The sequence below is a fragment of the Euprymna scolopes genome, chromosome 45 (genome assembly GCF_053919585.1).
Source record: "Euprymna scolopes isolate OS-2025 chromosome 45, ASM5391958v1, whole genome shotgun sequence".
NCBI classification, from domain to species: domain Eukaryota; kingdom Metazoa; phylum Mollusca; class Cephalopoda; order Sepiida; family Sepiolidae; genus Euprymna; species Euprymna scolopes.
Genome location: NC_136526.1, coordinates 38,921,471 through 38,949,290, shown reverse-complemented (window position 1 = coordinate 38,949,290; position 27,820 = coordinate 38,921,471). Strand labels below are relative to the sequence as shown.

The following is a 27,820-nucleotide window of genomic DNA, read 5'->3' as shown; positions in this document are numbered from 1 at the left end:
ATGTAATATCAATATTATGTAATTATTTCCATTGCAATATCAGTATTATATCATTCTCTCTCTTCTAATATCAATAGTATGTTTTTATTTGTATTCTAATATCAATATTATTTTATCATTCCTATTGTAATTCCAATAATGTCATTATATCTATTGTAATATCTATATTATATAATAATAGTATTGTAATATAAATATTGTATAATTATCTCTTTTGGTTTATAGTGCTTTTTCGTGGTTCTGCTCTTCTTTTAAGACATTTATTTGAGGTAACTGAATTTTGTTTTATTATTTGCGAACATTAAACCTTTGATGTAAGTAAACTAATATGAATTTCATATTTTTACTCTTCTGTATGTATTCTTATTCTTTATGTAGCCCTCTGTCTGTAACATCGATCACTATAGCTCATCTTCTGCATCCGGACCATTTTCACCATGATATTCTTTGCTGTATAATAACCTAGCAGGTCCAAATTACTTGCTATAGGGGCACTTCTCATACAGAAGAGGAAACTTTATCTTAATCAGTATCATTTGCCTAACACAGCAAATAGTTGATCACCTTTAGATGAAATTATCAGGCTGCTAATCAGTTTATTCATTACCCGCCTGCCTTACATGATTTTATGCACCATCAGGGCGCTTAGTGGTTACTTGATCTTGCCCACGGGTCTCTCCTGCTAATGTAAGTGCTTCCATTCCACTATAATATACATACTTTTATTTAGTTTTTAGTATAACTGTATCTAATGAAAGAGTTGTTAATAAAATCAACTTTATGATTCTTAAGAGAAACGCAAGGGTTTCTACGAATGTTAAATTCTGTGTCCTTTGTCAATATTTATTTTAATAAAAAAAAATTAGCAGTGGAGTTATTGTTATTGAAGTTGTTTGGGCTTGTAATTTCTTAGTTGAATGTTTCGTTTTGTTAGAAATGATTTTTTTTCCTTTTTTTGGTCAGAAAATATTTCTATGTAAACTTACTGTTGTAGTTGCAAGGGTGAACAATAATTAGTAAGGAAATACAATGAAGACGCAAACAACAAGATAACGCAATAATAAGTGTATTAAAGAAAAGGTATATTTACAATATGTACAAATGACGGTGTCGAGTCAGAGAGTCTTGGTGGGAGGACATGTACGCTCTTCGGCGTCACTTCCGGTGGCATTTGAGTAAGACACCCCAAGGCCAACCTAGGCTTGCCATTTATAGTGTTATGTTATTCGCATATGCAAATAAGTGGTTGCCACCACAACACCCCCCTCCCAAGATTTGAAGTCACACAGATTTCAATATCTTTTTCTTTTTGGGTTTACCATCAATGGTTCATTCACTTTTCTTTTCCTACCTGATCTTCGGGGTTCAGGTGCATTTTGAGGCGGTTCCACATTAAAAGATTCGTATATGATATCTATGGTGTCCTCCTCTTCGACTGTTGTCGTATCATCATCATCTTGGATATGACGTTTTTTTTTATCTGATTTAGGTGCCTTTTATGTATATTCTGTGGACCTTTAATCATGTATGTACAATCACCAATGCGTTTATCCACTACTCCACATTCCCAGTAAGATGTGTTATTTCTGTAGCACTTAAAATATACTCGATCTCCCGAGTTATATTTCTTTCTTCTCGTGTGTGTAGTGTTTCGGATAATTGCCTGCCTTGGCAATAGTTTGTCAAACGCTGATTTTACCTTTCTGGCAAACATTAGATCAGCTGGTGATATGTTTGATGGTGTACTAGGATGTGGTGTAATCCTATATACTTGCAAGAATTGTTGCAAAGCTTTTTCTGTTGGTGTTCCAATGGATTTCTTTAACGCTCGTTTTAGCGTGTCCACGAACCTTTCCGTGAGGCCGTTCGACTTGGATGATACGGCGGAGTCGTGATATGCTTCACTCGGAACGTGTCGCAAAATTCCTTAAACTCTGCGGATGTGAACTGCGTTCCGTTGTCAGTGACCAGTGTGTCTGGTACACCGAATCTTGCAAACAATTCGTGTAGGAACCCTATTGAGTTGTTCGTTGTTGGATTCCTGCAACGCATTACCTCCGGCCATTTTGTGAAACTATCCACTACAATTAAATAATAGTTTTCACCTACTGGACCAGCGAAGTCCATGTGGATTCTCGACCATGGTTGGTCGGTTTTCGGCCAAGGTTTGTGTACTATAGGTGGAGATTTTGCCGCTAACTGGCATCCTTTACATTTATCAATTGTTGTCGCTATGTCAGTGTCCATGTTACGCCAGTACACGTAGCTTCTTATTAACGACTTCATTCGATTTATCCCCGGATGTCCTGTGTGGAAATCTCTTAACATCCTATTCTGCAATGTTTTGGGTATTACCACTCTCTCGCTGTACAGTAACACATCGTCACATATGGAGAAAACTTCCTGCACCTTTGTGTCCGTTATAATTTTCTCTTTTATGTCCTTTATATATTCGTCTTTCTCGGCTTCCCTTTTAATGTCCGACAAAGTTACGGGTAGTTCCTTAATGATGTTTGCTACCATATTTTTTACTTCAACATTTGTCCGAATTGCTGCAATGACTGATTCTTCCAGATTGTGTTTCTGTGGTATCAGTCTTGACAGTCCATCCGCATGGCAAATCTTTTTTGATGCTAGATGTTGTAGCTGGAAATCGTAATTAAGTAGTATTGTACCCCAGCGCAGCAATCTATTTGCGGTGTATACCGGCAATCCGTTTTTTGATCCATAGATCGTGACTAACGGTTTATGGTCGGTTTCAAGTATGAATTGTCTACCATATAAATATCGGTGAAATTTAGTCACGGCAAAGATTATGCTCAACGCTTCTTTTTCGATTTGTGAATATGCCCTTTCGGCTGGTATCAGCGTTCTCGAAGCGTGCGCTATTGGTTTTCTAGACCCATCCGGCATAATATGTTGAATGCATGCTCCTAAGCCGTAGGAGCTAGCGTCACTAACGACGACTATTTTTAAGTTTGTGTCAAAGTGCATTAAGAATAATTTGGATGTTAGTGCGCTGTTTATTTTGTCAAAAGCGGTTTGACATTCTTGCGTCCAGTTCCACGGTGTATCCTTTTTAAGCAGATTATTTAAGGGGGCTCGCAAGCTATGCATTCCTTCAATAAAAGATTGGTAATAATTTGCGAGTCCTAAGAAACTCTGCAAGGTTGTTACATTATCGGGTGCTGGCATATTTTTTATTGCCGCAGATCTGTCTGGGTCTGGACGTCGTCCATGTTTGTTTATTATGTGTCCAAGATACTTAATCTCGCTCATACAAAAGTCACATTTACTTTATTTTACTTTAAAGCCGAATTCTTGTATTCGAGTAAATACTTGTTTCAAATGTTCCTTATGTTCTTCTAGGGATTTGCTCCTGACAACAATGTCGTCCAGGTATGCACATGCGCACTCAATACCACTTAGCATGGTGTCCATCGCTTGCTGAAAGATTGCAGGCGCTATTTTGATGCCAAAAGGCAATCGGTTGTATTTGTATAATCCCTTATGCGTATTGATGCATAGTATTTTTGAGCAATTCTCCTCGACCGGTATTTGCAAATACGCGTCGCTCAAGTCTATCTTAGAGAAGATATTACCCCCATTCAACTTCGTGAATATTTCCTCTGGGCTTGGTAGGGGGTAATGGTGATTTTTTAATAGGGAGTTGACCCCGGTCGAAAAGTCTGCGCACACTCTAACTTCGTCATTCTTTTTCTTTACGTATACGGTGGGGGCTGCCCACTCGCTGTGTTCTATTTTTGATAGAATTCCCGTCTGTTCCAATCTATTTAATTCTTTATCAATCTTTTCCAACCCAGCGAACGGAACATTTCGCTTTTTTCTAAAAATTGGGCTGGCGTTTTCTTTAAGTTCAAACGAGGCCTTGAATTTATTGCAGCGACCTAAGTTAGTCGTGAATGCCTCAGGAAATAATTCTTTTAAATCGTCTTTTATATTTACTGTTGTTGGAGAAGAACATTCTAATTTTTTACAGAATGTATTGATTGGCTTATCCCATAGTCCGAATTTCTCAATTAAATCTATTCCAAACAGATTTTCACTATTTTTTAGTACGAATATTTTTAATTTCTTCGAAATCCCTTTCAATTTTATCGGGAGGACAACTTCTCCTTCAAATTTTATACCACCACCAGTTACCGTCCGGGCTGCTTTACTAGTTTTCATCATGGCCGGTTTTCCCAACTTTTTCTACGTATTCAGGTTTATTATGGAAACATCGGAGCCGGAGTCGAGTTGTAACTTTATTGATGTTTTAAATATTTCCACTTTTACGTATTTTCGCCGATCTTTGTCTAATTTTGTATTTGATTTTGTTTGCTGTACTCTCTTTCTGGTGTAATCTTTATATCTGCAGCAATCGCTTTTGTGTCCCACCTTCTTACAAATGTAGCGTTTTTTCTTCTTATAAGGACAATCTGATTCCCAATGCTTTTCTGCACATCTCTTACAGTTATATCTAGGAAGAGGCTTGTTATATTCTGTACTATATTTATGGTTATTATCTTTGGAATATCCCGTTCCATTGCTTTTCTTTGTAAAGTTCTTGGTTGGTGCGTATGGTTTTCTAACTTTTCTTACATATGCCAATCCGGATTCTTCTATATTTTTTGAATCCTTTTTAGTGTAATGGCCCTTTCACAGTCCTCTGCTAGTTTCTGGAGGGTTAAATCTTGCTCAGATTCCAGCTTAGACAACACTCGTCTGCGTATTTCTGCATTTTTCGTGGAAACTAACCCTTGAGCGAAGATTAGACATTTAAAATCTTCTACCGTTAGTTCTGCAAGCTTAAAATTATCGCAATTTTTATTGACAACTGATGCGTATGTCAAATAATCTTGGTTGTCCATCTTTCTTAGATTCATGCACAGTCATCTTTTATGAAAAAGAGATATATTTGGATTAAATAATTCTTTTAGTAATTTTACAGGTTCCATGAACTCTAATTCCGCAGTTTTTTTTAGGTAATATGTAATCTACGAATTTGCTGTGTTCTGATGTACCCAATTTTCTGAGTAAGAGGCTCACTTTCTGACTATTTGGCCAATTTTTACAGTCCAGTTGAAAAACATCCTCGTGTAGTATGCTTCAAAATTCTTCTCTTCCTCAGGCACATAACGAAATGTGTCCATGCTATTAAAAATAGTTGTATGGGAGAAATTAACACTATCGACATTTTCTCGATTACTCTTTAGTAGTTCCAGTGTTTTAGCAAAACGTTCATCTTGTCTTTCTTCATATTCCAATTGTAGTTTCTTATGCCTTTCTTCCTGTTCCAATTGCAGTTTTTTCTGCTTTAATTGTGCCATTTTCTACTTTTCTTCTTGTTCCTGCTGCCATTTCAATAATCTGTCCTCTCTCTTTTCCTCGCGGTCAGCCTGTGCCTGTATTTGTGCTTGCAAAAGCTCGTTTTGTGTAGCTTTTCTGCGTTCATCCCGCTCAGCCTGTGCTTGTAAAAATTGCATGAACATTTTTGATAAGTCTTCCATGTTTTTTTTTTTTTTTTTTTTTTAGTGTGTAGTTAAAAAAAAAATTGTACCATGTACAATATACACCGGTTTGGGTTACAACAAAAAAGCAAATTGCTGTAAGCTCCTGTTTTCAATAATAATATCGCTGCTTGCAATAATATATTCTTTTTGCGAGTCACGCTGCAAAAAAAAAAAATAAAACAGGTTTATCTGGAATCACGAAATGGAATTGACTTTCCGTTTTTAGGCACTTACTAATAAGTAACTCTTTCCACAAAATAAAAGTTTTTTTTTTTTTTAAATCGAGTCACAATTGAATAAATGTATGCAGTACATTTAGTTCTTTGAGTTTTTTTTCTCTAGTATTTTAGTAATTAAAATACCTCTTAAATTGAGATTACCTTTTTTTTCCGTAACGTTTTACTGTATTATCCGTTATTCAGTGACAACTTCAAGAAAAAAAATCCTTTCCTTGAATTTTAGTTTTAGCTGTGGTATTTCCTTTTAGTACCGACGTCAACCAAAACATTAATTAAAAAGTCCTTTAGTTGTTGTTTTGTTTACGGAGAACAGTAATTAGAATCCACTGGTGAACTTTTTTCGTAGGTTACTTCCTTGCTTTTCGTAATACGGGTCTGACCTGTCGTTTTTGCGACAGAACAAAGTTCGCTTTTCGTTTGCAAGTTGGTCCTTTAGTAAGATTTGTCGTGTAGCGACAAAACAAAAATTCACTTTTACATTCGTTTGCAAGTCGGATTCCCAGAAAACGGCGTAAATTGTCGCTTTTGCCACGTTAGAGTTTGTTTTTTTTCACTTGAGTTGAAACTTCTCTTTAGCGTAAAATCCGTTTGCTCGTCAACACTTTGCATTCCTTAAAAAAAATGGTCAACCTTTGCGTTGTACTTTTTTTTTAAATAGTTCTTCGTCAAACTGTTATATTTGACGCTTCATATCTCGTCGCCAAGTGTTGTGGTTGCAAGGTTGAACAATAATTATTAAGGAAATACAATGAAGACGCAAAGAACAAGATAACGCAATAATAAGTGTATTAAAGAAAAGGTATATTTACAATATGTACAAATGACGGTATCGAGTCAGAGAGTCTTGGTGGGAGGACATGTACGCTCTTCGGCGTCACTTCCGGTGGCATTTGAGTAAGACACCCCAAGGCCAACCTAGGCTTGCCATTTATAGTGTTATGTTATTCGCATATGCAAATAAGTGGTTGCCACCATAACACTTACTATGACATTAAATATTAGTAAATTATATATTATATATGTATATAAACGTATGCAAAATGTTACAAACCTTCAAGAGATATATAATGTCACGGTCTGGATACCATATCGCACATTCAGGGCTGTAGCTATGCTTGTTGGAATTTGCAATATAAGTATATGAATGGAGCGTACCCATGTAAGGGGACGAATAGCCCCATATTCTAGTATCTGCAAATAATAATAATACATTTTTTACATAAATTCTATAAAAAGACCATAAGGAAGACATGTTTTTCTTACATTTAGAGAAAACTATTATTAATATCATCAAAAACTCACTGTCGACCGAAATTTATAAGAATAAAGTGAATGCAAATAAGAAGAAGCAGAAAGCAAAGAAGAAGAAGAAGAAGAAGAAGAAGAAGAAGAAGAAGAAGAAGAAGCAGAAGAAGAAGCAGAAGAAGAAGAAGAAGAAGAAGCAGGAGAAGCAGAAGAAGAAGAAGAAGAAGAAGAAGAAGAAGCTTAAACTTGTACCGCACATATTTTTTTTGAAAAGTCAGGGATGATGGAAAGGCTGATGAAGAGACTAATGACCTAAACTTCGCTGGAATCTTACAGAAAAATACTAAACACGTGGGACGGATCATTGCTCCCTAACTTCCAAAGAAAACCAACAATGGTTTGTAAAAGTATCGAATAAAGTAGATAGTGCTGGCAATCTTTGAAGACTTATCGTCTCTCACTATTTCGTTTGACATTCAGAAATCATCTCTGCAGTTCTTGATCTTCTATTACTGTCATATTAATTAAACTCTGACAAGACACCTCTTAAGTTGAATTCATGTTTCATAGTTCACACCGGAATATTTATTCATGATTAGAAAAAAAAAACTATTTAATTTGCCAATCAATCCTCGTGTCCTTATTTCCTTACTCTTCCCACACCTCTCATCAGAACTCACAGACTCCCAGCTTACCTTGAATCAAGCGGAAGAATAAAAAAAAAACATGGGACAGATCATTGTTCCTTAATTTCCAAAATAACAGTTTTATTTAAATTCTAGCGAAAACTATTATGTTTAGCTGTTATCAACTAAATCACTGTCAGGCGAAATTCAAAAGAATAAAGAAGAAGAAAAAGAAGATGACGAAGAAGAAGAAGAAGAAGAAAAAGAAGACGAAAAAAAAGAAGAAGAAGAAGGAGAAGAAGAAGAAGATAATTATCGAATAAAATTGTGATGGCAACCTGGGAAAACTTATTGTCACTCATTATTAAATTTGCCATTCACAAACGAAATCTACACTTCGGGATGGTCTCGTACTGTCATATTAATCAAACTGTAATAAGATATAGTATTAAATACAAATTGTTATCAAACTGTGATAAGGCACAATCTTAAATATTAATTGTGATAAAATGAAATCTTTCCACCATACATTATGGAAGATTAAAAACATGAATAAGAATGTTTTCTGAGATTTTCTTTAGTTTATTTGTAATGAGTTACAATTATTTCAAAACATTGGATAAGGATTCTGATTTTTGCTAGCATATATAGATAGTTTATGCTTGCATACATTGGATCTTCTGTTTTTAAAGCTAAGTCCGCGTGCATATATGTCTGAGCCTTAAAACAGAGAGGAAAGCATATTATCACGTGAAAGCTGTTAAAATTAGTTGAGGTGTGTAACTTGTTTCACTTGATGCTAGGTTATCTGGGGAGTTTACTAAAATGTGCTTTGATTAACTCATTGACGACATTATGAAATTCTTTATTTGTCCAATCGATTCTGGCATTCTGACTTCCTGGTATCCTCCAACATCGTAACTTATAAACTCCCCGCCTTCCTTGAATATCTAATGCCACTCAGGAACTTATGCTCAATTCATGCAAGTTGGTACAAAACAAGTCTGAAGCATTCCATACGTTTTTGTACCATTTTAGTGCATATCGTTCATCTAAAGTGTCCTCAAATTCAGATTTCATTTTCGAAATTCACCAATTATGACAATCAGGGTTTTATAGTAGGGTGTATTCTAATGTCTGCTGTAGCTATTCATTTGAACCTGAAATTATACTGGAATTTCCACAAGTCTCGCTAGTTGTTATTATTATTATTATTATTATTATTATTATTATTATTATCCCTTTTTTTCAGTAAATTATTACTAAATGCACGATTTTTATCTCTTTTTAATTTGATGTTAAACCGCCTACAAGATATCTTATATATATATATATATATATATATATATATATATATATATATATATATATATATATATATATATGAACAAATGATTAATAAAATATGTTAAAAGACATCTTGAAAAAGAGTTAAAAACATATTTAATTTTAAAAAAGGAAGCACAAGATAAGTGGATAGTCCTTAATCCGCGGAGTTTCGAAGAAATACTCTCCTTCTCATCAGAGGGCAGGAATTAGCAAAATGCAGGATCGGATTTTGCATATAAAAGTATTTGATGAAACAACAAGTAAGTCAAAGATCTTACTTGGTTAAAAAAAAGGGTGAGGTAAGGGGAACAGGAGGCAAAAGAAATATATATATATATATATATATATATATGCATGTATGTATGCATGTATATATATTCATTTGTAAAATAATGTGTAATTTGTCAATTTGTCATCATCATTCTCTACAACAAAAGCGTGGGTTAGGGTTAGGGTTATTATAAATAAACACTTTATTAAAAAAAAATTCCAGCCGTTTTAAACGCTGACTTGTTGGATTTTATTTTCGTCTGATTGCTACGTAGCTGTTTATTTGAACCTGAAATTAAAAAAAAATATCGCATTGGATGCATAGCAATAGCACACTTAATTTTTAAACGTCTACTACAATATTTAATGCTTATATAAATATCAAGAAACTTATCGAATGCACCTCGTATTTTCATAAAATGTGATCTGATAAAGCCACGCTTTTAAAAAGTAGACGAGCAGAAAATATCCTATCATTTTAGGGCAGAGGTTTATTAGACAGCTAAAAACCTTCTACTGTAATAGTTTCTTTTCACGGTATACAACACTTCAAAATTTATTCCCTGTATCCTGCTGCCTTTAAGATGCAGAAGTTTACATACAATGTGAATACATGTCTCGCTCATTTCTTCACGTAGTCCTCTGTTAACATACTGTGTAGACGTGGTGATCTTGGAAATTTTTGCAAAGTTAGAAAATGCGTGTTGCCAACTGTGGTACTGATCATTTAATGGTCAGAGATAAACTGAAAATTACAGTTCGCAAGAAGTCGTTTCAATGGTGTCAAAGTGCCTAAACGTATTGATGTTTCCAAATTGAAGGATCCAGTCGTACGAAGTTCCTTGAAATCTGCTTTCAACCAGGTTGATTTCTCAGATTGGGAGACAATAAGAGATACAATATACCAAAAAGGTGTTGAAGCTCTTGGATTGAACTAGACATCGAGATTGGTTTGCTTATAATTTCAATCAAATTAACCTTCAAATTGATAGAAAGCAGAAAGCTTATTTGAAACTTCCCAACTCTTCGCCCCTCAACAAGCTAGCTTCGCTGCCCACTTCTCTTGTGTGCGCCAAATAAAAAACAAATGGTGGTCTGACCTCTCCAGGGAGATACAGACTGCCCAAGATCATAGAGATGTCAAGACATTCTACACTCTGCTTATGGACCGAAATCCTCTTCAACTACATCACTCTTAGCGAGGACGGGAAAACCTTGCTGAAAACCTCATGTTGATGTTGCTGCAATAGAAAGTATTCCTCAATGTTCCTTTTGTCCAGAACTTGATGTTGAACCGACTCTTGTGGAAACAGTTGACTGCATTAAACAAATAAACTCGAACAAAGCCCCTGGGTTGGATGGCATCTCTGTTGAGCTGCTGATACATGGTGGTGTTAATGTACATTGTGTGGTTCACTCTTTGATACTGTCCGTATGGCAGGGTGACCCGGTTGCCCAAGATTGGGTAGATGCTATCTTGATTATGTTGTACAATGGAAGGGGGACAAGATCTGATTGTGGAAATTATCGAGGTATCTCGCTGCTGAGTGCAGTTGGAAAGGTATTTGTACGGCACTTGCTAAACCGATTGGAAAAGTATGTATGTTCTGATATCCTTCCGGAATCCCAATCTGGTTTTAGAGGTGGACGAGGAACCGTGAATATGGTGTTTTCTGCTAGACAGCCTTTGGAAAAATGTATTGAGCAGCTTATGCCTCTTTGCTAGGTATTTGTGGACTTAACCAAGGCGTTTGACACAGTCAATCGTTAGGCTCTCTGGAAAGGGCTGGAAAAATTTGGCTGTACACCTGCTTTTACAGACAAGTTCAAGCAACTTCATCGTAGTATGACAGGTCGCGTCAACTTCAATGGTCGGCTTTCGGAAGAATTCCCCATTGATAATGGTGTGAAGTAGGGTGATATAGCTGCACCAACATTGTTTTCGCTCTATCTGACTGCTGTGCTACGGTATGGTTTCCACGATTGAGATATGGGTGTTTATATTAGATTCCGAACGACTGGAAAGGTTTTCAACCTCAGAAGATTCCAAGCCAAAACACTTGTTAGTGATGGACTTGCTAGGGAACTGTTGTATGCTGATGATGCTGACCTGCTAACACACTCCTCAATAGATATGCAACTAGTGATGGATCTCTTTACAAATGCTTGTACCTGCTTCGGACTGGCAGTTAGTATTAAGAAAACTAAAGTCATGTACACTCCGGCTCCTGATGATCTGTATGTGGAACCTGATATCTTTGTCTGTGGAAAGCGCCTTGAAGTTGTAAAAAAATTTATCTACCTTGAGAGCACCTTATCAAATGATGGCACTCTTCATGTGGAAATAAGACAGAGAATCAGCAAGGCATCTGATGCTTTTGGAAGGTTACTAGATAGAGTCTGGTCTGACGGTGATCTAACTCTGACAACTAAAATTTCAGTATATCAAGCATGTGTAGTACCATCCCTACTCTACGGATCTGAAACTTGGACATTGTATCAGTCACATATAGAATTGCTCAAGAGGTTCCATCAGCACTGCCTTAGACATATTCTTGGTTTAACGTGGTATAGCTTTGTCCTTGATACATATGTCTTATAAGGCCAAAACAACCAGTATTGCTACCATTGTTATTAAGAACCAGATGCGTTGGGAGGGTCATCTCATCCGGCTTGAAGACTATCGACCCACAAAACAGTTGTTCTATGGCGAGCTCTTTCTTGGAAAAAAACCCCAGCACAAGCCCAAAAACGTTTTTGTGATGGCATCAAGGAGAGTCTGATGAGCTTTCATATTCCTGTTGACAGTTGGGAGTCCCTAGCGTTTGATCGCAAGCAGTGGAGGACACTGATATACAGGGGCGCAGAACACTTTGAAGCAGCCAAAATAGACCGAGCGAAGCTTAAGCGAGCATGTAGAAAATGCCAAACCTTGCCGCTCAACCATGGAGATCTCTGGATCTGTAAGGTGTGTGACCGGGCTCTGTTGTCTAAGGCAGGTTTTGTTAATCACATGAAAGCCTACGATGATACAGGTTCCGCTGTTGTTAGTTTCATCCAAACCAGTGAACGTTTTCAGTGTCATGTCTGTTTGAGGGTGTGCAAGTTGCTGGCATGGTTAAGAAGTCATGTTCGGGCACATGGACTTTCAGTGACTGAGGGAGTGGCTCTCGTCTGACAAGACGTTGTAATCATCATATATATGTATGTGTATATGTGTGTATATATGTATGTGTATATATATATATGTGTATGCATATGTGTGTATGTATCTGCATGTATGTGCGTATTTGTATGTATGTATGTATGTATGTATGTGCATATGTGTGTGTTTATATGTGTGTGTATCTGTATGTATGTGCATATATGTATAACATATATATATATGTATACATACATATATATATATATACGTATATATATATGTATACATATATATATACATATATATACATATATATATATACATATATATAATATTCTTCGTTTGAGAGAAACAGTAGTAAAAATATGTATATTTCTATTAAATTGTAAGAAGTTTAATTCAAATATTATTTGATAGTTCACGCCATTAATACCCGGAAGATTTATTCATGATCAGAAAAAAAAACTTCTATAAATGTCTTAAAATCTTATGAATGTGCTTCAAAAAGAATGAGAAAAGTTACTGGAATTTGAATGTCGATCGTATTTCATGTTGTACAATATCCCTACCTGTAAGATTAAATGATATTAAGAAATAGACTTACCTTTAAATAAATAGGCTCTATTAGTTTTTTCAGAATATACTGCGGCCTCTATCCATTCGGGACCTTCAAAGAAAAGGAATGGGATAGGGTACTTCGTTTCATATCGCCCGTCAATAACGTCACCTTTATCAACGAACAAAATTACTTTTCCTTTAACTGAAATAGAAAAATAAAACTTTTTAAAAATTTGTACTCTGCATAGGATTTAAATTTGTTTACGAATATCCATGCGTAACGTAATAGTTATCGGTATATGTTTTAATTTTTTGCCTTGCAGCAAACATATCTTCAGAAGTAAGGCATTAATATCAAAAGAAAAAGTAAATCGTAAGCTAAACATTTAAGTTTTGATTCTCGGTGCTGGAGCACGAGTCATTTAAAAACATGTTTAAAATCATTATTGTATATTAGGCTGTAAAAAAAAATCGTGCAAACCTTTTACCACTGGCAACGCCCGCTTCAGAGAGTGAAAGAAGAAAGAAGAGAATGGCCAATGCGTCTATTTATAGACTAGAGATCATGGGAAGAGTATGCAAATAACTTTGGACGGTTTTGTCCTATAAAAAGCCTGTATTTGGGAGAGAGGGTGTCTTTTTTGTTTGGCAGAAGCAATTGCTGTCAGAAGTGCATTGGACTGCAGGATTGAAGAGTGAAGATTGAGTTGTGGAGTCATTGTATTTAACCACAAGCTATTTCGGCCAAGAACAGATCATGGAATCTGGGATGTTGAGATTGGGAAAAGATGTGATACCACCTTTTAGTGGAAAAGGTGATGTAGTCGGATGGATAAAGAAAGTAAAACTGGTGGCTAAGCTTCAACATGTGCCAGACCTTGCCAGTTTTATTCCACTTTTTTTGCAGGGAGATGCACTCGCTCTCTATCTTGAGATGAATAATGCAGAACAAGAAGATGCAGAACTGATAGAGATGAGACTTGTGACCGCCTTCACTGAGGGGCCTTTTGAGGCATACGAAAAACTGCAACGATTCAAATGGACAGGAGAATCGGTGGATGTTTATGCTAATAAAATCAAAAGATTGGCTGGACTGGCGGGATATCTGGGAAGAGGGCTGGAACATACAGCCAAACTGGCATTCATAACTGGATTCCCAGACGATGTATCTGTGGCATTACAGCAGCTACCGAACATAGAGAGAATGGATGTCAGCAAACTGATACCGACTGCACGGCTTTTAGTCAGCAAAAGAGTCGTAGAAACTCGGACATTGGCCGCAAGTGCGCAAACTAATGAGACTAATAAGGGAAAGAAAGAATCAAGCCTTCAGTGCTTTAGATGTCAAGGACCGCACCTAAAAAAAGATTGCACAGAGATCCCTAGGGCCAGGGCAACATGCTACAATTGTGGAAAATTTGGCCACATTGCGAGATATTGTCCTCAGATTCAGGGAAACGGGCAAGGGGGAGCTTCTGCGCCGCAAGCTACCCTAGCAATGAAATGAAGGCGCGATACTGGCCTCTTCCTATAATAGAAGTAGAGGTGAATGATTCTGTAATGACTGCACTTGTCGATACTGGGTGCACCACTACTTTAATCAATTTCAAACTTTTGAAGGGATATGGAAGGAGCGGTACAGTGAAAGCAGTTGATGGGAGGAATATAGAATGTAAAGGAGCCAGACAAGTGGAGATAAAAGTCTGTGGAATGCACGTAAAGGTGAGGGCAATCTTGATGAATCACATCGTTGATGGGATCGACGTCATAATTGGAATGGACGTGATTAATGAGCTGGGAGGTGTAACTATAAAGAAAGCCAAAGTGAAGTTTGGAGATATACAATGTGCCGTGGCTGCCCATCAGCTGAATGTTTGCAAAATCGAGGATAAAGACTTTGAAGCAAACTTCGATGGAGATAAATGGACAGTAAGATGGACATGGAAGGGAGAGCCTCCAGTATTGCAGAACAAAGTCCAATATTATAAAAACTCTCTGGAAGGCGATAAGAAATTAGAATTCGAGAAAGAGGTGGAAAGATGGATATCGGATGGTATTCTGTTACCATGGAAAGGAGAAAGAAAAGGCGTGTTGCCATTGATGGCAGTATTTCAGGCCACAAAAGGGAAAGTTAGGCCAGTGTTCGACTTTCGTGAGTTGAACCGTTTTGTGGCGTGTCATACAGGGAGCGACATAATAGATGTATGTGATGAAAAGATAAGAAAGTGGAGACAGTTGGTAGGAGGGACCGCAATAGTGGACTTTAAGTCTGCCTACCTGCAACTACATGTGGCAAAGGAACTATGGCAGCACCAGCTGGTCTGTTATAAAGGAAAAACCTATTGCCTAACACGATTAGGATTCGGACTTAATGTCGCACCAAAGATTATGGCAGCCATTTTAAAAACAGTATTAAAGAAAGGAAGTAGGACGAAAGAGGCCACTGATTCATACATTGATGATATAATAGTAGACGTAACGAAAATATCGACACAGGAAGTTGTGGAACATTTGAAGGGGTTTGGGTTAGCAGCAAAATCTCCGGAATCCCTGGACGGAGGAGCGGCACTGGGCCTTAAGCTTATGAAAAATAAGATGGGTGCACTAATGTTCAGGAGAGGCAATGAGATCCCAGAGATGGGAGGAGAAATTAGTAGGCGGGAGCTATTTTCGATCTGTGGTAAATTATTGGGGCACTATCCAATTGCTGGATGGCTGCGATTAGCATGCAGTTATGTGAAAAGAAGAGCAAATGGAGTGGATTGGGAAGAAAAAGTTGATTGCAGAACCATGAAAGTGATGCAGGAGGTTCTAGCTGAGGTGAAAAAAGAAGACCCTGTTAATGGCGCTTGGCACATACCTGAAGTGAGCACAGGAGTCGTGTGGTGGGATGCAAGCAATGTTGCAACTGGCGTGGTTGTCGAGATTGGCGGTGTGGTGGCGGAAGATGCAACTTGGCTGAGGAAAAGTGATGACTTTAATCACATTAACATAGCTGAATTAGATGCTGTTCTAAAGGGTGTCAATTTGGCTATCAAATGGAGACTGACAAATATTGAAATAAGAACTGATTCAGCCACTGTACTCAGTTGGGTGAACTCTACTGTGGAGGAGAGTGGCAGAATACGAACAAAGGGTGCTGGAGAAGTGATAATAAAGCAGAGATCAGGGATGCTTAGAGAGTTGATGTCTGAATTGAAACTGCAGATAAAAGCAGTGTTTGTGCCTTCTGAAAGAAACAAGGCAGATGCGCTAACACGGATAAAAAAACAGTGGTTAATTGAGAAAGAGGAGGCGCCGATATGCTGTCTTGGAATTGGAGAAATTAAAGATTTGCATGACATGCATCACATGGGAGTGGAGAGAACATTATATTTGGTGAGGCAAGTGGATCCGAATGTAAAACGGGAAGAAATTCAGATGATAGTAAAGAACTGTGTTCGGTGTCAATCGATCGATCCTGCCCCAAATATACATAATCCTGGGGAAATTGGAGTTTTAACGAACTGGACGAGACTAGCTATTGACATAGCACACTACCGAGGGGGAGCGTACTTATCAATAATTGATTGTGGGCCAAGTAGACTGGCGATATGGAAGGAACTGCGAGTGGAAGCCGCATCTGCAGTTGCAACTGAATTAGAAAAGGTGATGCTTGAACGAGGTCTAGTAAGGGAGGTGATAATGGACAACGGCACTGTTTTTCGCTCAGAAATCTTTCAGACGATGCTAAAAAAATGGAAGATTAAAAGTTATTACAGGGCAGCCTACAGACCTGGAGGAAATGGCATTGTGGAGCGACATCATCGGACCGTGAAAGCAATAGCTGAGAGAGGAAGAATATCGCCTGAAGAGGCCACATTTTGGTACAACATGTCCCCTAAGGTCGGGCAAAGAGATGACACAGTACCACATAGAGCAATCTTTAATTACGAATGGAGGCATCCTAGAGACATGTCACCGGAAATTAATGATCAAGGACCAGCCAGAATCCAAATAGGAGAAGAAGTTTGGGTGAAACCGCCTAATGCCCGATGCACAACGCAGTGGGGAAGAGGAGTGATAACAGGAGTGCAATCCCCAAACAACTTAAGTGTCAATGGAATGCCACGACATGTTTTAGATTTAAGGCGTGTGATCCATTTAGGTGATGAGGATGGTGGTACTGAGCCAGGGAGTGATGAAGATGAACCGGTGCCGATGCAGAGACCGCAAAGAGAACGCAATGCGCCGATCTGGACACGGGATTATGAGATGTGAATGATCTTTAATGATCATGGGGGCGTGTAATAATAAAAAAAAAAAAAATCGTGCAAACCTTTTACCACTGGCAACGCCCGCTTCAGACAGTGAAAGAAGAAGAAGAGAATGGCCACTGCGTCTATTTATAGACTAGAGATCATGGGAAGAGTATGCAAATAACTTTGGACGGTTTTGTCCTATAAAAAGCCTGTATTTGGGAGAGAGGGTGTCTTTTTTGTTTGGCAGAAGCAATTGCTGTCAGAAGTGCATTGGACTGCAGGATTGAAGAGTGAAGTTTGAGTTGTGGAGTCATTGTATTTAACCACATAGGCCCAATATTATATAATAAATACGAAATCTGTATTAATCAAAATATCATATTTAAGCGAATTTTAGTACCGGGCAATGTCGGGCGGCCTGTTAGTTCTTTTATAGAATCAAGAATATGTCCTCTACAGTGCAATGTATTGTGGACTAAGTAACTGCGGGGAGGCATGTGAACCTTCCTCCCGGTGCAGCGCGGTAGGCCCCCAACTAAAGCAGGCAATTTCACCATTTTCGATGACAATAAAAAAGGTAGGGGAGTCTGAAATATTCGATGATCATCATTCAATCCCTGGCCACGTCAGGTCTCCCTGCTAGTCTTATATATCAACAGTATTCTATTTTATACTGTAAAAATCTCTAATCGCCAGAAGGTTATATAAAACACAAACACTTACCTACCATGGCCGCATCGATGCTTTTAAATGAATGATTGCAAAAAATAGTTGCTTCCTCATCTGTAAGCAGAGAAAAAAACGTGATAATGAATATTACGTGTGAATATTAAAAAGATAGGAAATAACCCACTCTATGTAAACTGTGTGTAAACTGCAAGATCTTATATGCAAGTGAATCCGGTCTATTCTTCGATATGTCATCGATAGCTTCGTAATATGTAAATAATAATAATAATAATAATAATAATAATAATAATATCGATATTTGATTCTGACTTACCTTTTCATTTCCTTCTCTGTATATTACGTTGACACACCGGTTCCCGTCAGATCATCGAAGTTAAGCAACGTTAATTCTGGCTAGTACCAGATGGGTGACCATTTGGGAATTTTAGGCACCGTATTCGCTTTTCGCTTACCTCAGCATTGTTTCCATTCGTTTTGAACCTCCACTTACGACTGATATTCAACAATGTCGACTCAGTGGAGGTGTGGTTGAAGAGTGCGCAACTCTTGCCACAAAAATTTCACGTGCAGGCACCCTTATCGTGAGCATCCATAGTCCGTCAAGACTGAAGGAACTGTGTTTTATATAACCTTCTGGCGATTAGTGATTTTTACAGTATAAAATAGAATACTCTTGATATATGAGACTAGCAGGGAGACCTGACGTGGCCCGGGATTGAATGATGATCATCGAATATTTCTCTCTCTCTCTCTCTTTCTTTCTTTCTTTCTTTCTCTCTCTCTCTCTCTCTCTCTCTCTCTCTCTATATATATATATATATATATATATATATATATATAAATATATATATATATATTACTAAGCAGAAATGTAGTTGTATTTATTTCTTATTTGGATAGATATTCCGGCTAAAAAGACTTTTTTAAATGGAGACATTTTCAATTCCGTCAAAAACAACATCATCAGTCCAGGCCAGCGACCGACGCCCCCGTTCAACATCGAAAAACAATGGATACCCCCTGTAAGCGTAGCTGAGCGTGTAATTGTGAGACAATGGTTGCGTGATCTAACCACACCTCTCCAAAGTCGGCATTGCTTTAGTCATGAAACAAGGAGAGTTCCAGGACGACTGGAAACAATGTCTAGATAAGCAGAGAGCATATACATCCCAAAAGGTCACCCATTGTATTATTTACTGGGTTTAAGGTTTCTTAACTTCGGTGGTCTAACAGGAACTGGTTTGGTAATGTGATTATGTCATAATTATTATCTGATGGATTTTAGAAAAATTAGAATACAATAGAAATCCATTCGATGTATTGCTATTTGTTTCTAAACTAAACTCATTATTAATTTCTACATTACTATTACTGCTAGCGAACTTCACTTCCAGTCTCCAGTGTTCCTGGCTCACTCCAACACCTCCAGCTCACTCCTACAGCCTTCCAGCCCTTGGTGTTTCCTACAGGCCCACCTGCCACCTTGCTCGCACCTGGCTCTCGTCCGGTCGTTTATTCCTTAACACTGATCCCTCCGTTCTCAGTGTTATCCGTTCCTAAACACTGACATTTCCATTCTCAGTGTCGTCCGTTCCTAAACACTGATCCATCCATTATATTATTACAGAGATAGATTTTTACATTCCTGTAATGACCTCAGAAATAAAACAATTTATTTTATCACATAAAAATACGAAAGGATATTTTCGTATCCAAAAATCAAGAACTGTTAGCTCTCTCTTTCTCTCTCTCTCTCTCTCTCTCTCTTTCTCTCTCTGACACGCAAGAAAATGCGAAAGACACATGTGGTTTTGCTCTGTAGACAAGTTGGCAATAAATAATAAAATGAAATGCTAATATTCGTTACGTTAATTCTTCACGCTTCTTTGGAATAATATTCCATAAACGTAACATTATATATTATTTCATTGAAGGTTTCTTTATGAAAATATTTAATCTGGGTAAAAAAAAACAAACAAACAAACAAACGTTTATAATTGATACATTATTTTTGTTTCATTTAAATAAAAGGGGGGTAATAATGATTTGTCAAACCCGGGTATTTAGAAATTCTCGTGGAACCCTATAAAACCCTATAAAACCCTATAAAACCCTATAAAATCTTATAAAAAGAAATTGAATATTTTGCCAACAGTTTTCATCGAATTATTTCATAAAAAAAGAGCAAAATAACATAGCTTCAGTTTAATTTTAGAAGAATCTATTCTATTAATAATAAAAGTCTCGGAAAAAAAGATAATTTTATCTTTTTTTAAAAAGAAGTCACCACTTATCAAGGCTCGGAGGCCACTCAAGAGTAAGAGTAATTGTGAGTACGGTATTCAATGGGGCAACATCGTAGTAATCGTTAGTAGTGGAAATTTGGTAAATTGTATGATTAAATGTACGACTCATCACTAACTTGTTTATATTGGACTTGAATACGACCATATTGTAATCTGTTGGAAAGCAGGAAAACAGAAAACTTCCATAAGTATGAAGTTCTAAAACAAATATTTATTCATGGAATCTATGTTTAGGTTCAGGCACAGATAAAGAATGGGGGAAATTATTTGTTTCAAAAACACGAGTGTGTTTCATGAAAGTTTGGCAAGGAGACAGAAAAAAGGAATAAGAATACTCGCTTTTCGCAGATTCGTGGTTCGTTACAAAGAACAATCCAACCGCCAGAACCACCTACACACAATCTGCAGAACACTGCCTGACTGCTTTCCAGCCTCCTGCCTTTATAGCGACCGGGACTTATATATTTGCATAATCGCGCGACTGCACACGCGATTCTGGGAGTATTGCATGGGGTCGACGCCAATAAAAACACATGGACGCCATCTTGGAACTCTCTTCCACTCTCTTCCCTTCGGTCCGCAACACAACAACAGGTAAGCTCTTTATTTTCCCCCTTTTAGTTATTGCTAATTCCGCTACACTAGGTTACAAAGTCTATTTTGAACTCTTTATCCAGGCAGAATACGGTGATTCTTGCAGCTACTGCGCAGATCTGGCAACGGTACGCTATCCTAGGACGTTGGTAATGAGATATCTACTCGAGCAAAAGAATGATCTTAGAATATTTTTTAGCGACCGTGGATACAGATTTGATGTACGTGTTCTATTTCAGATCAGGAATAACTTGGCAAAACAGTGATCATCCCCAAAACGAGAGATATTCATTTCAATTGATACCAGACGAGGTTAAGAGCGTTAATAATGAAAAGATAGAAGTTTGGTGTTAAATGCATTTGAATTAACCAGACACCCCTTTCTTCACTGCACCACCTGCTCAAGATAATAAGAGAGAGATTCAGAGAGATTTTGGTCATTTGCGGGTTTTGGCGTGTTACCATAGATGGTAGTGTCGTCAGCATAAATGTCTACTAATGATCTAATGACGTTATTTGGAGAAACCATTCATGTAGACTAGGAAAAGAGTTGGGTCTAGGATAATGAATGATATTAATAATGATAAACTCCAAGACGAATACAGTGAGCTTCTGATTTCTGCCCTTAGGAAACTATCATAGAGAAATTAATAAATAATTGAGAAGATAATTCCAGCTGTGCCGTAGCTAGAGATCTTGTGGAGTAAACTTTAATACTATACACAGTAAAGGTCTTTGATATGCCAAAAACAATTGCCCTAGAAAATAAGCCTCCGTCGAGAGATTCGCTAATCCTATGAGATATAACAGTTAGCACATTTCCTGTAGATCTAGCAGAATGGAACCCGTGACTTCTGGAAAATCTACAACAGTGTAGTAAATATTCGGCAATCAACAATTTCCCCACTATCCAGCAATCATGGGGTTGTTTGCTCAGCAACCGAGAAGACTAACATGTTTGCCAGTCGGTTTGCCTCCAACTCCACACTGGACCCTGCTAACCACCCCTGCCCTGACTTTCCTTTGCGGACAGACGCCACACTAGACGATATGAAAATCACCCCTTCTCAGGTACATGCTATCACAAAAAATCCTGACACTTTAAAAGCATGTGGACCTGATTTCATCCCGGCTGTGCTATTAAAAAAAGTTCTCCGCCGAAGTAGCTCCAGTTCTCTCCAAACATTTTCAAGAACTCCCTTAATGAATCTTGATTTCCTGCCTGCTGGAAAACTGCTTCTGTGGTACCAGTTTTCAAGAATTCGGGCGAGAAAACTGACCCAGTAAATTCCCGTCCCATTAGCCTCCTCCACTTTTCGCCAAAATATTTGAGCTAACAAATCTCTAGTCCATCACCTTAAAGATACTAAGCCTCTGACCGACCAACAATATGTATTTAGACAAGTTCGTTCCACAGCAGACATCCTTACTTTAATCTCTGAGCGTATGACAAAGCAAGGGAGAGTAGAGCGGTAGCTAGGCTTTTGACAGGGTATGGTATGAAGGTCTTCTCAGGAAAGTCAGATCATACGATATCACTGGAAGAATACTTAACATAATTAAATCCTTCTTAAGTAAGAGAAAAATATAGGTTGTCCTCGATGGTCGAACATCTAAACAATATGATATAAATGCAGGAGTGCCTCTGGGGTCTATCCTTGAACCTCTATTATTCCTAAGATTCATAAATGACCTCCCTGGCAGAATTGTCTGATGACACCACGCTCTATAACATACACGACAGGAAAACAAATGAACACATATCTAAAGAAATGGCAAAAACACTAGAGGATGACCTCCAATGAATGGAGACAAAAATGGATGGTAATATTCAATGCTGCCAAGACTAAACTTGTTTCCTTCAATAACTACAAGAAACTTCTATCACCAATTGCAATGGCCAAAGACTCTTTATCTGAAAGTACATCTTTTAAAATCCTCGACCTACCGTTCACAGGAAATATGAGTTGGAACAATTACATTGAGGGCATTACCAGGACCGCTGCGAAAATGGTAGGTTCTCTTTACTGTGCTAGAAAGCTACTAACGCCCGAAAGTATCATGTACCTCTATAAGGCCACCATTCGTCCATGTATGGAGTATTGTTGTCATATTTGGGCTGGTGCATCTGCTACTAGTCTCTCACTACTAGACAATGTTAAAAAAAGTGTCGCCAACCTGATAGATGCTGAACTGTCAACTAGGCTTCAGCCTCTGTCCCATCGACGAAATGTAGCATCCCTCTACCTGTTCTACAAGTACTTTAACGGTGAATGCTCCGAAAAATGCAAGCACTTGTACCCTCTCTACGTAAATACCCTAGACAAACCCGACAAGCAGCAAAGTCCCACCCCTTCACAGTAAAGATAATTGGATGTAAGAGAGCCTTCTACTTCAGTAGTTTCTTCCCCAGAACCGCTAGACTTTGGAATTCCCTTCCGAGTTCCTGCTTTCCCAACTGTACTGACATGCAGAAGTTCAAGTGTAACGTGAACCGACATCTTGCTGCCCAACTTCCCACATAGTACACCTGTACCTTATGTCCTTAATAGTATCTACATCAGTGGCAATGTGCCTTGTTTGGGGGGAAAATATAATTTAAAAAGTAAGAAAAAAATACATATTGCATACCTCCAGGGAGGTTATTTTCGCTGAGGTGGTTAACTTATTTATTTAACACAGTTTAACAGTTACTTACTCCTGACGAACAGGAGATGGCTTGGTCTGTACTGAGATATATATATATATATATATATATATATATATATATATAGAGAGAGAGAGAGAGAGAGAGAGAAATAACGGATCACCTGATGTTTGGAATATGCGATATACTGTTGAGGTTATCATGTTATTAAGAAGTAATTCTTATTAAGACAACGCTTGAACAGATTTGCCACTATGGGAACTAGTTCTGGTTTTTCAGATTTAATATCCCACTGTGCCGACATTCACGCTGATGAAAGCAAATCAGGACCTAACATACCATCGAATCAATTCCAATGAAACTATTTTTATACTTAGCTGCGTGATGCATTTTATTCGGTAGGATTTGATTTATCATTCCGTGCAGCAGACGTCCATTACAACCTAGGTGTCTTCTATGATTAAAGCAAAGTGAAAAAAAATTTTAATGAAAGATGTTCGACAATTCCTATCCCGGATTCCCTCTGTGATAGTATGTACAGCAAAAAACTCATCTTCCTACAGCCAATCTCTGCTTCTTTTATTTGTGTGCCTAGATCTAAAAATAACTTATACGAACAAAGTTTGTTTGCTCCAAAAGTTTTCCCATAATGAAACTGTATGCCATGGTGGTGCTTCCTCTCTGACTACAACATGGTCGTTTTACCATCCAATGTAATCACATTTCTATTGAGCTGTTCTTTTGATAAACTAATGCTAACAGATTTACCTAACGTTTTCAAGTCTATGTCAGAGTATTGTTCTTTCGTCCAAACGACAAACTTATAAATCCCTATCCTCGAGTGTCTTTTCTTTTCTTTTACTTACTCTTTTCTGTTGTTTCATGCATCATATTCGGCATTAGATCATGTACTATTCCATGTAGCAGAAGTCCCTGGATACCTAGGGGCCCGCTGTGAACAAGATAAAATGAAAAAGAAGTTTTAAAAAATGTAGCATCTCGATTAAACTTCGATCTTTAATTTCATCTGTAAAATATGTACATAAAACATTTGTCTTCCTACAACTACTGTAAAAAAAAATTCATCTCTTTATTTGTGTGTGGTAATCTTAAAAATAATTTACATTTTGTTTTAAGTTTTCTTCCCAAATACTTTTCTTAATAAAACTTAACAGATACCTACAACGTAGTCGTTTTCTAATCCAATGTTATCAAATTTTATGCCTACCCATTTTATTAGTACTCGTGTTCTTTAATAATTTAATGCCTAACATATTTATTGTTACTTGTTTTCATTGTTTCGGAGATGGGTATATTTGCCGATGACACCACTCTGTATAATAGATATGAGGGGAAAACAAATGAACACATATCCAAGGAAATGGCAGAAACACTAGAGGATGACCTCCAATCTGTAGTGGAATGGGGAAAAAATGGATGGTCACATTCAATGCTGCTAAGACTAAGCTTGTTTCCTTCAATAACTACAAGAAACCTTCTCTACCACCAATAGCAATGGCCAAGAACACATTGTCTGAAAGTACTACTTTTAAACTCTTCGGCCTAACGTTTACAGGGAATATGAACATGGACTGGAATATATACATTGAGAGCATTGCCAAGGATGCTGGAAAGAAGGTTGGCTCCCTCTACCGTGCTAGAAAACTACTTACGCCTGAACGTATCCTGTACCTCTATAAGGCCACCATTCGCCCATGTATGGAGTACTGTTGTCACATCTCGGCTGGTGCATCTGCTGCTTGTCTCTCGCTCCTGGACAGGGTCCAAAAGAGAGTCGCCAACCTGCTAGGTCCTGAACTATCATCTAGGCTTCAGCCTCTGTCCCATCGACGAGATGTTGCATCCCTCTGCCTGTTCTACAAATACTTGAATGGTGAATGCTCTGACGAACTGCAAACACTTGTACCTCATCGACGTAACTACCCCCGACAAACCCGACAAGCTACTAAGTCTCATCCCTTTACAGTAGAGATCCCTAGGTGCAAGAAAGCCTTTTACTCCAATAGTTTGTTCCCCAGAACTGCAGGTCTTTGGAACTCCCTTCCGGGATTCTGCTTTCCCAACTGTACTGATATGCAGAAGTTCAAGTTTAATGTGAACAAACATCTTTCTACCCATCTCCCTTCATAATGACCCTGCAAATTAAATCCCTGATAGTAGCCTCCTGCTTCAAAGTGGCACTGTGCCTTGTTGGGGGTGAACATTAAATAAGAAAATTAAGAATTTAATGTTTTACCATTTGAATTTGGACCCTGTTTTCTTAAATAACATAACGCCATTTTATTGTTACTCGTTATTTTAAATTAAATTTTCATTGATACTCGTGTTCTTAAATAATTTATGCCTAACCATACCTTCTATAATTTTATGCCTTACAATACTTATAGTTACACATTTTCTGAAATAATTTAAAAAGTTATATAATAATTAAATGCTTATCTATTTTTATTACTCGTTTTCTTTAATAATTAAGTGCCTACCAATTAATTTATTACTCGTTTTCTTTAATAATTAAGTGCCTACCAATTAATTTATTACTCGTTTTCTTTAATAATTAAATGCTTACAAATTTTTTTTAAATCGTTTTATTTAATAATTTAATGCCTACCATTTTTATTAGTCGTTTTCTTTAGTAATTTTATATCTACCATTTGTTTTTATTACTCGTTTTCTTCAATAATTTTTATTGCTCGTTTTCATTTAGCAATTAAGTGTCTACCATTTTTATAACTCGCTTTCTTTAATAATTAAATACTTAATACCTATGTTTTTATTCCTCGTTTCCTTTATTAATTAAATGCATACCAATTTTCTTTTAGCGCGTTTTCTTGAATTTCTCCTTTAATGCCCACTATTTTTTATTACTCGTTTTCTTTTATAATTTAATGCCTACCAATTTCTTTATTCCTCATTTTCATTAATAATTGGAAACCGAACAATTACTTATTACTTGTTCTTTAAAATAATTTAAAGCCTACCAATTTTTTCTTACACGTTTTCTTAAATAATGTTATACCTACCAATTTTTTCTTACACGTTTTCTTTAATAATGTTATACCTACCAATTTTTTCTTATACGTTTTCTTTAATAATGTTATACCTACCAATTTTTTCTTACACGTTTTCTTTAATAATGTTATACCTACCAATTTTTTCTTACACGTTTTCTTTAATAATGTTATACCTACCAATTTTTTCTTACACGTTTTCTTTAATAATGTTATACCTACCAATTTTTTCTTACACGTTTTCTTTAATAATGTTATACATACCAATTTTTTCTTACATGTTTTCTTTAATAATGTTATCCCTACCAATTTTTTCTTACACGTTTTCTTTAATAATGTTATACCTACCAATTTTTTCTTACACGTTTTCCTTAATAATGTTATACCTACCAATTTTTTCTTACACGTTTTCTTTAATAATGTTATACATACCAATTTTTTCTTACATGTTTTCTTTAATAATGTTATCCCTACCAATTTTTTCTTACACGTTTTCTTAAATAATTTTTTACCTACCAATTTTTTCTTACACGTTTTCTTTAATAATGTTATACATACCAATTTTTTCTAATACGGTTTCTTAAATAATTTTATACCTACCAATTTTTTCTTACACGTTTTCTTTAATAATGTTATACATACCAATTTTTTCTTACATGTTTTCTTTAATAATGTTATACCTACCAATTTTTTCTTACACGTTTTCTTTAATAATGTTATACCTACCAATTTTTTCTTACACGTTTTCTTTAATAATGTTATACATACCAATTTTTTCTAATACGGTTTCTTAAATAATTTTTTACCTACCAATTTTTTCTTACACGTTTTCTTTAATAATTTTATACCTACCAATTTTTTCTTACTCGTTTTCTTTAATAATTTTATACCTACCAATTTTTTCTTACACGTTTTCTTTAATAATTTTATACCTACCAATTTTTTCTTACACGTTTTCTTTAATAATGTTATACCTACCAATTTTTTCTTACTCGTTTTCTTTAATAATTTTATACCTACCAATTTTTTCTTACACGTTTTCTTTAATAATGTTATACCTACCAATTTTTTCTTACACGTTTTGTTTAATAATTTTATACCTACCAATTTTTTCTTACACGTTTTCTTTAATAATGTTATACCTACCAATTTTTTCTTAGTCGTTTTCTTTAATAATGTTATACCTACCAATTTTTTCTTAGTCGTTTTCTTTAATAATGTTATACCTACCAATTTTTTCTTAGTCGTTTTCTTTAATAATTTTATACCTACCAATTTTTTCTTACACGTTTTCTTTAATAATGTTATACCTACCAATTTTTTCTTACTCGTTTTCTGTAATAATTACATCCCTACCAATTTTTTCTAACTAGTTTACTTAATTA

The 27,820-nt window shown here is 36.6% G+C and overlaps 1 protein-coding gene across 2 annotated transcripts in view; it reads right to left on the bottom strand.

Annotated features, from left to right (window-relative positions):
* LOC145269468 (uncharacterized) overlaps positions 1–27,820 on the bottom strand; it is a 52,098-nt gene that overhangs the window by 12,771 nt on the left and 11,507 nt on the right. The window contains exons 3-6 of one of the 2 annotated variants that reach the window (XM_080125174.1): positions 24,273–24,358; positions 17,893–17,952; positions 12,975–13,130; positions 6,807–6,946 (exon numbers count right to left, since the gene is read on the bottom strand). In XM_080125174.1, coding sequence (XP_079981300.1) covers positions 6,807–6,946; positions 12,975–13,130; positions 17,893–17,952; positions 24,273–24,358 — 442 coding nt within the window. The remainder of the gene's footprint in view (positions 1–6,806; positions 6,947–12,974; positions 13,131–17,892; positions 17,953–24,272; positions 24,359–27,820) is intronic. The other variant, XM_080125175.1, reaches the window with a different exon arrangement.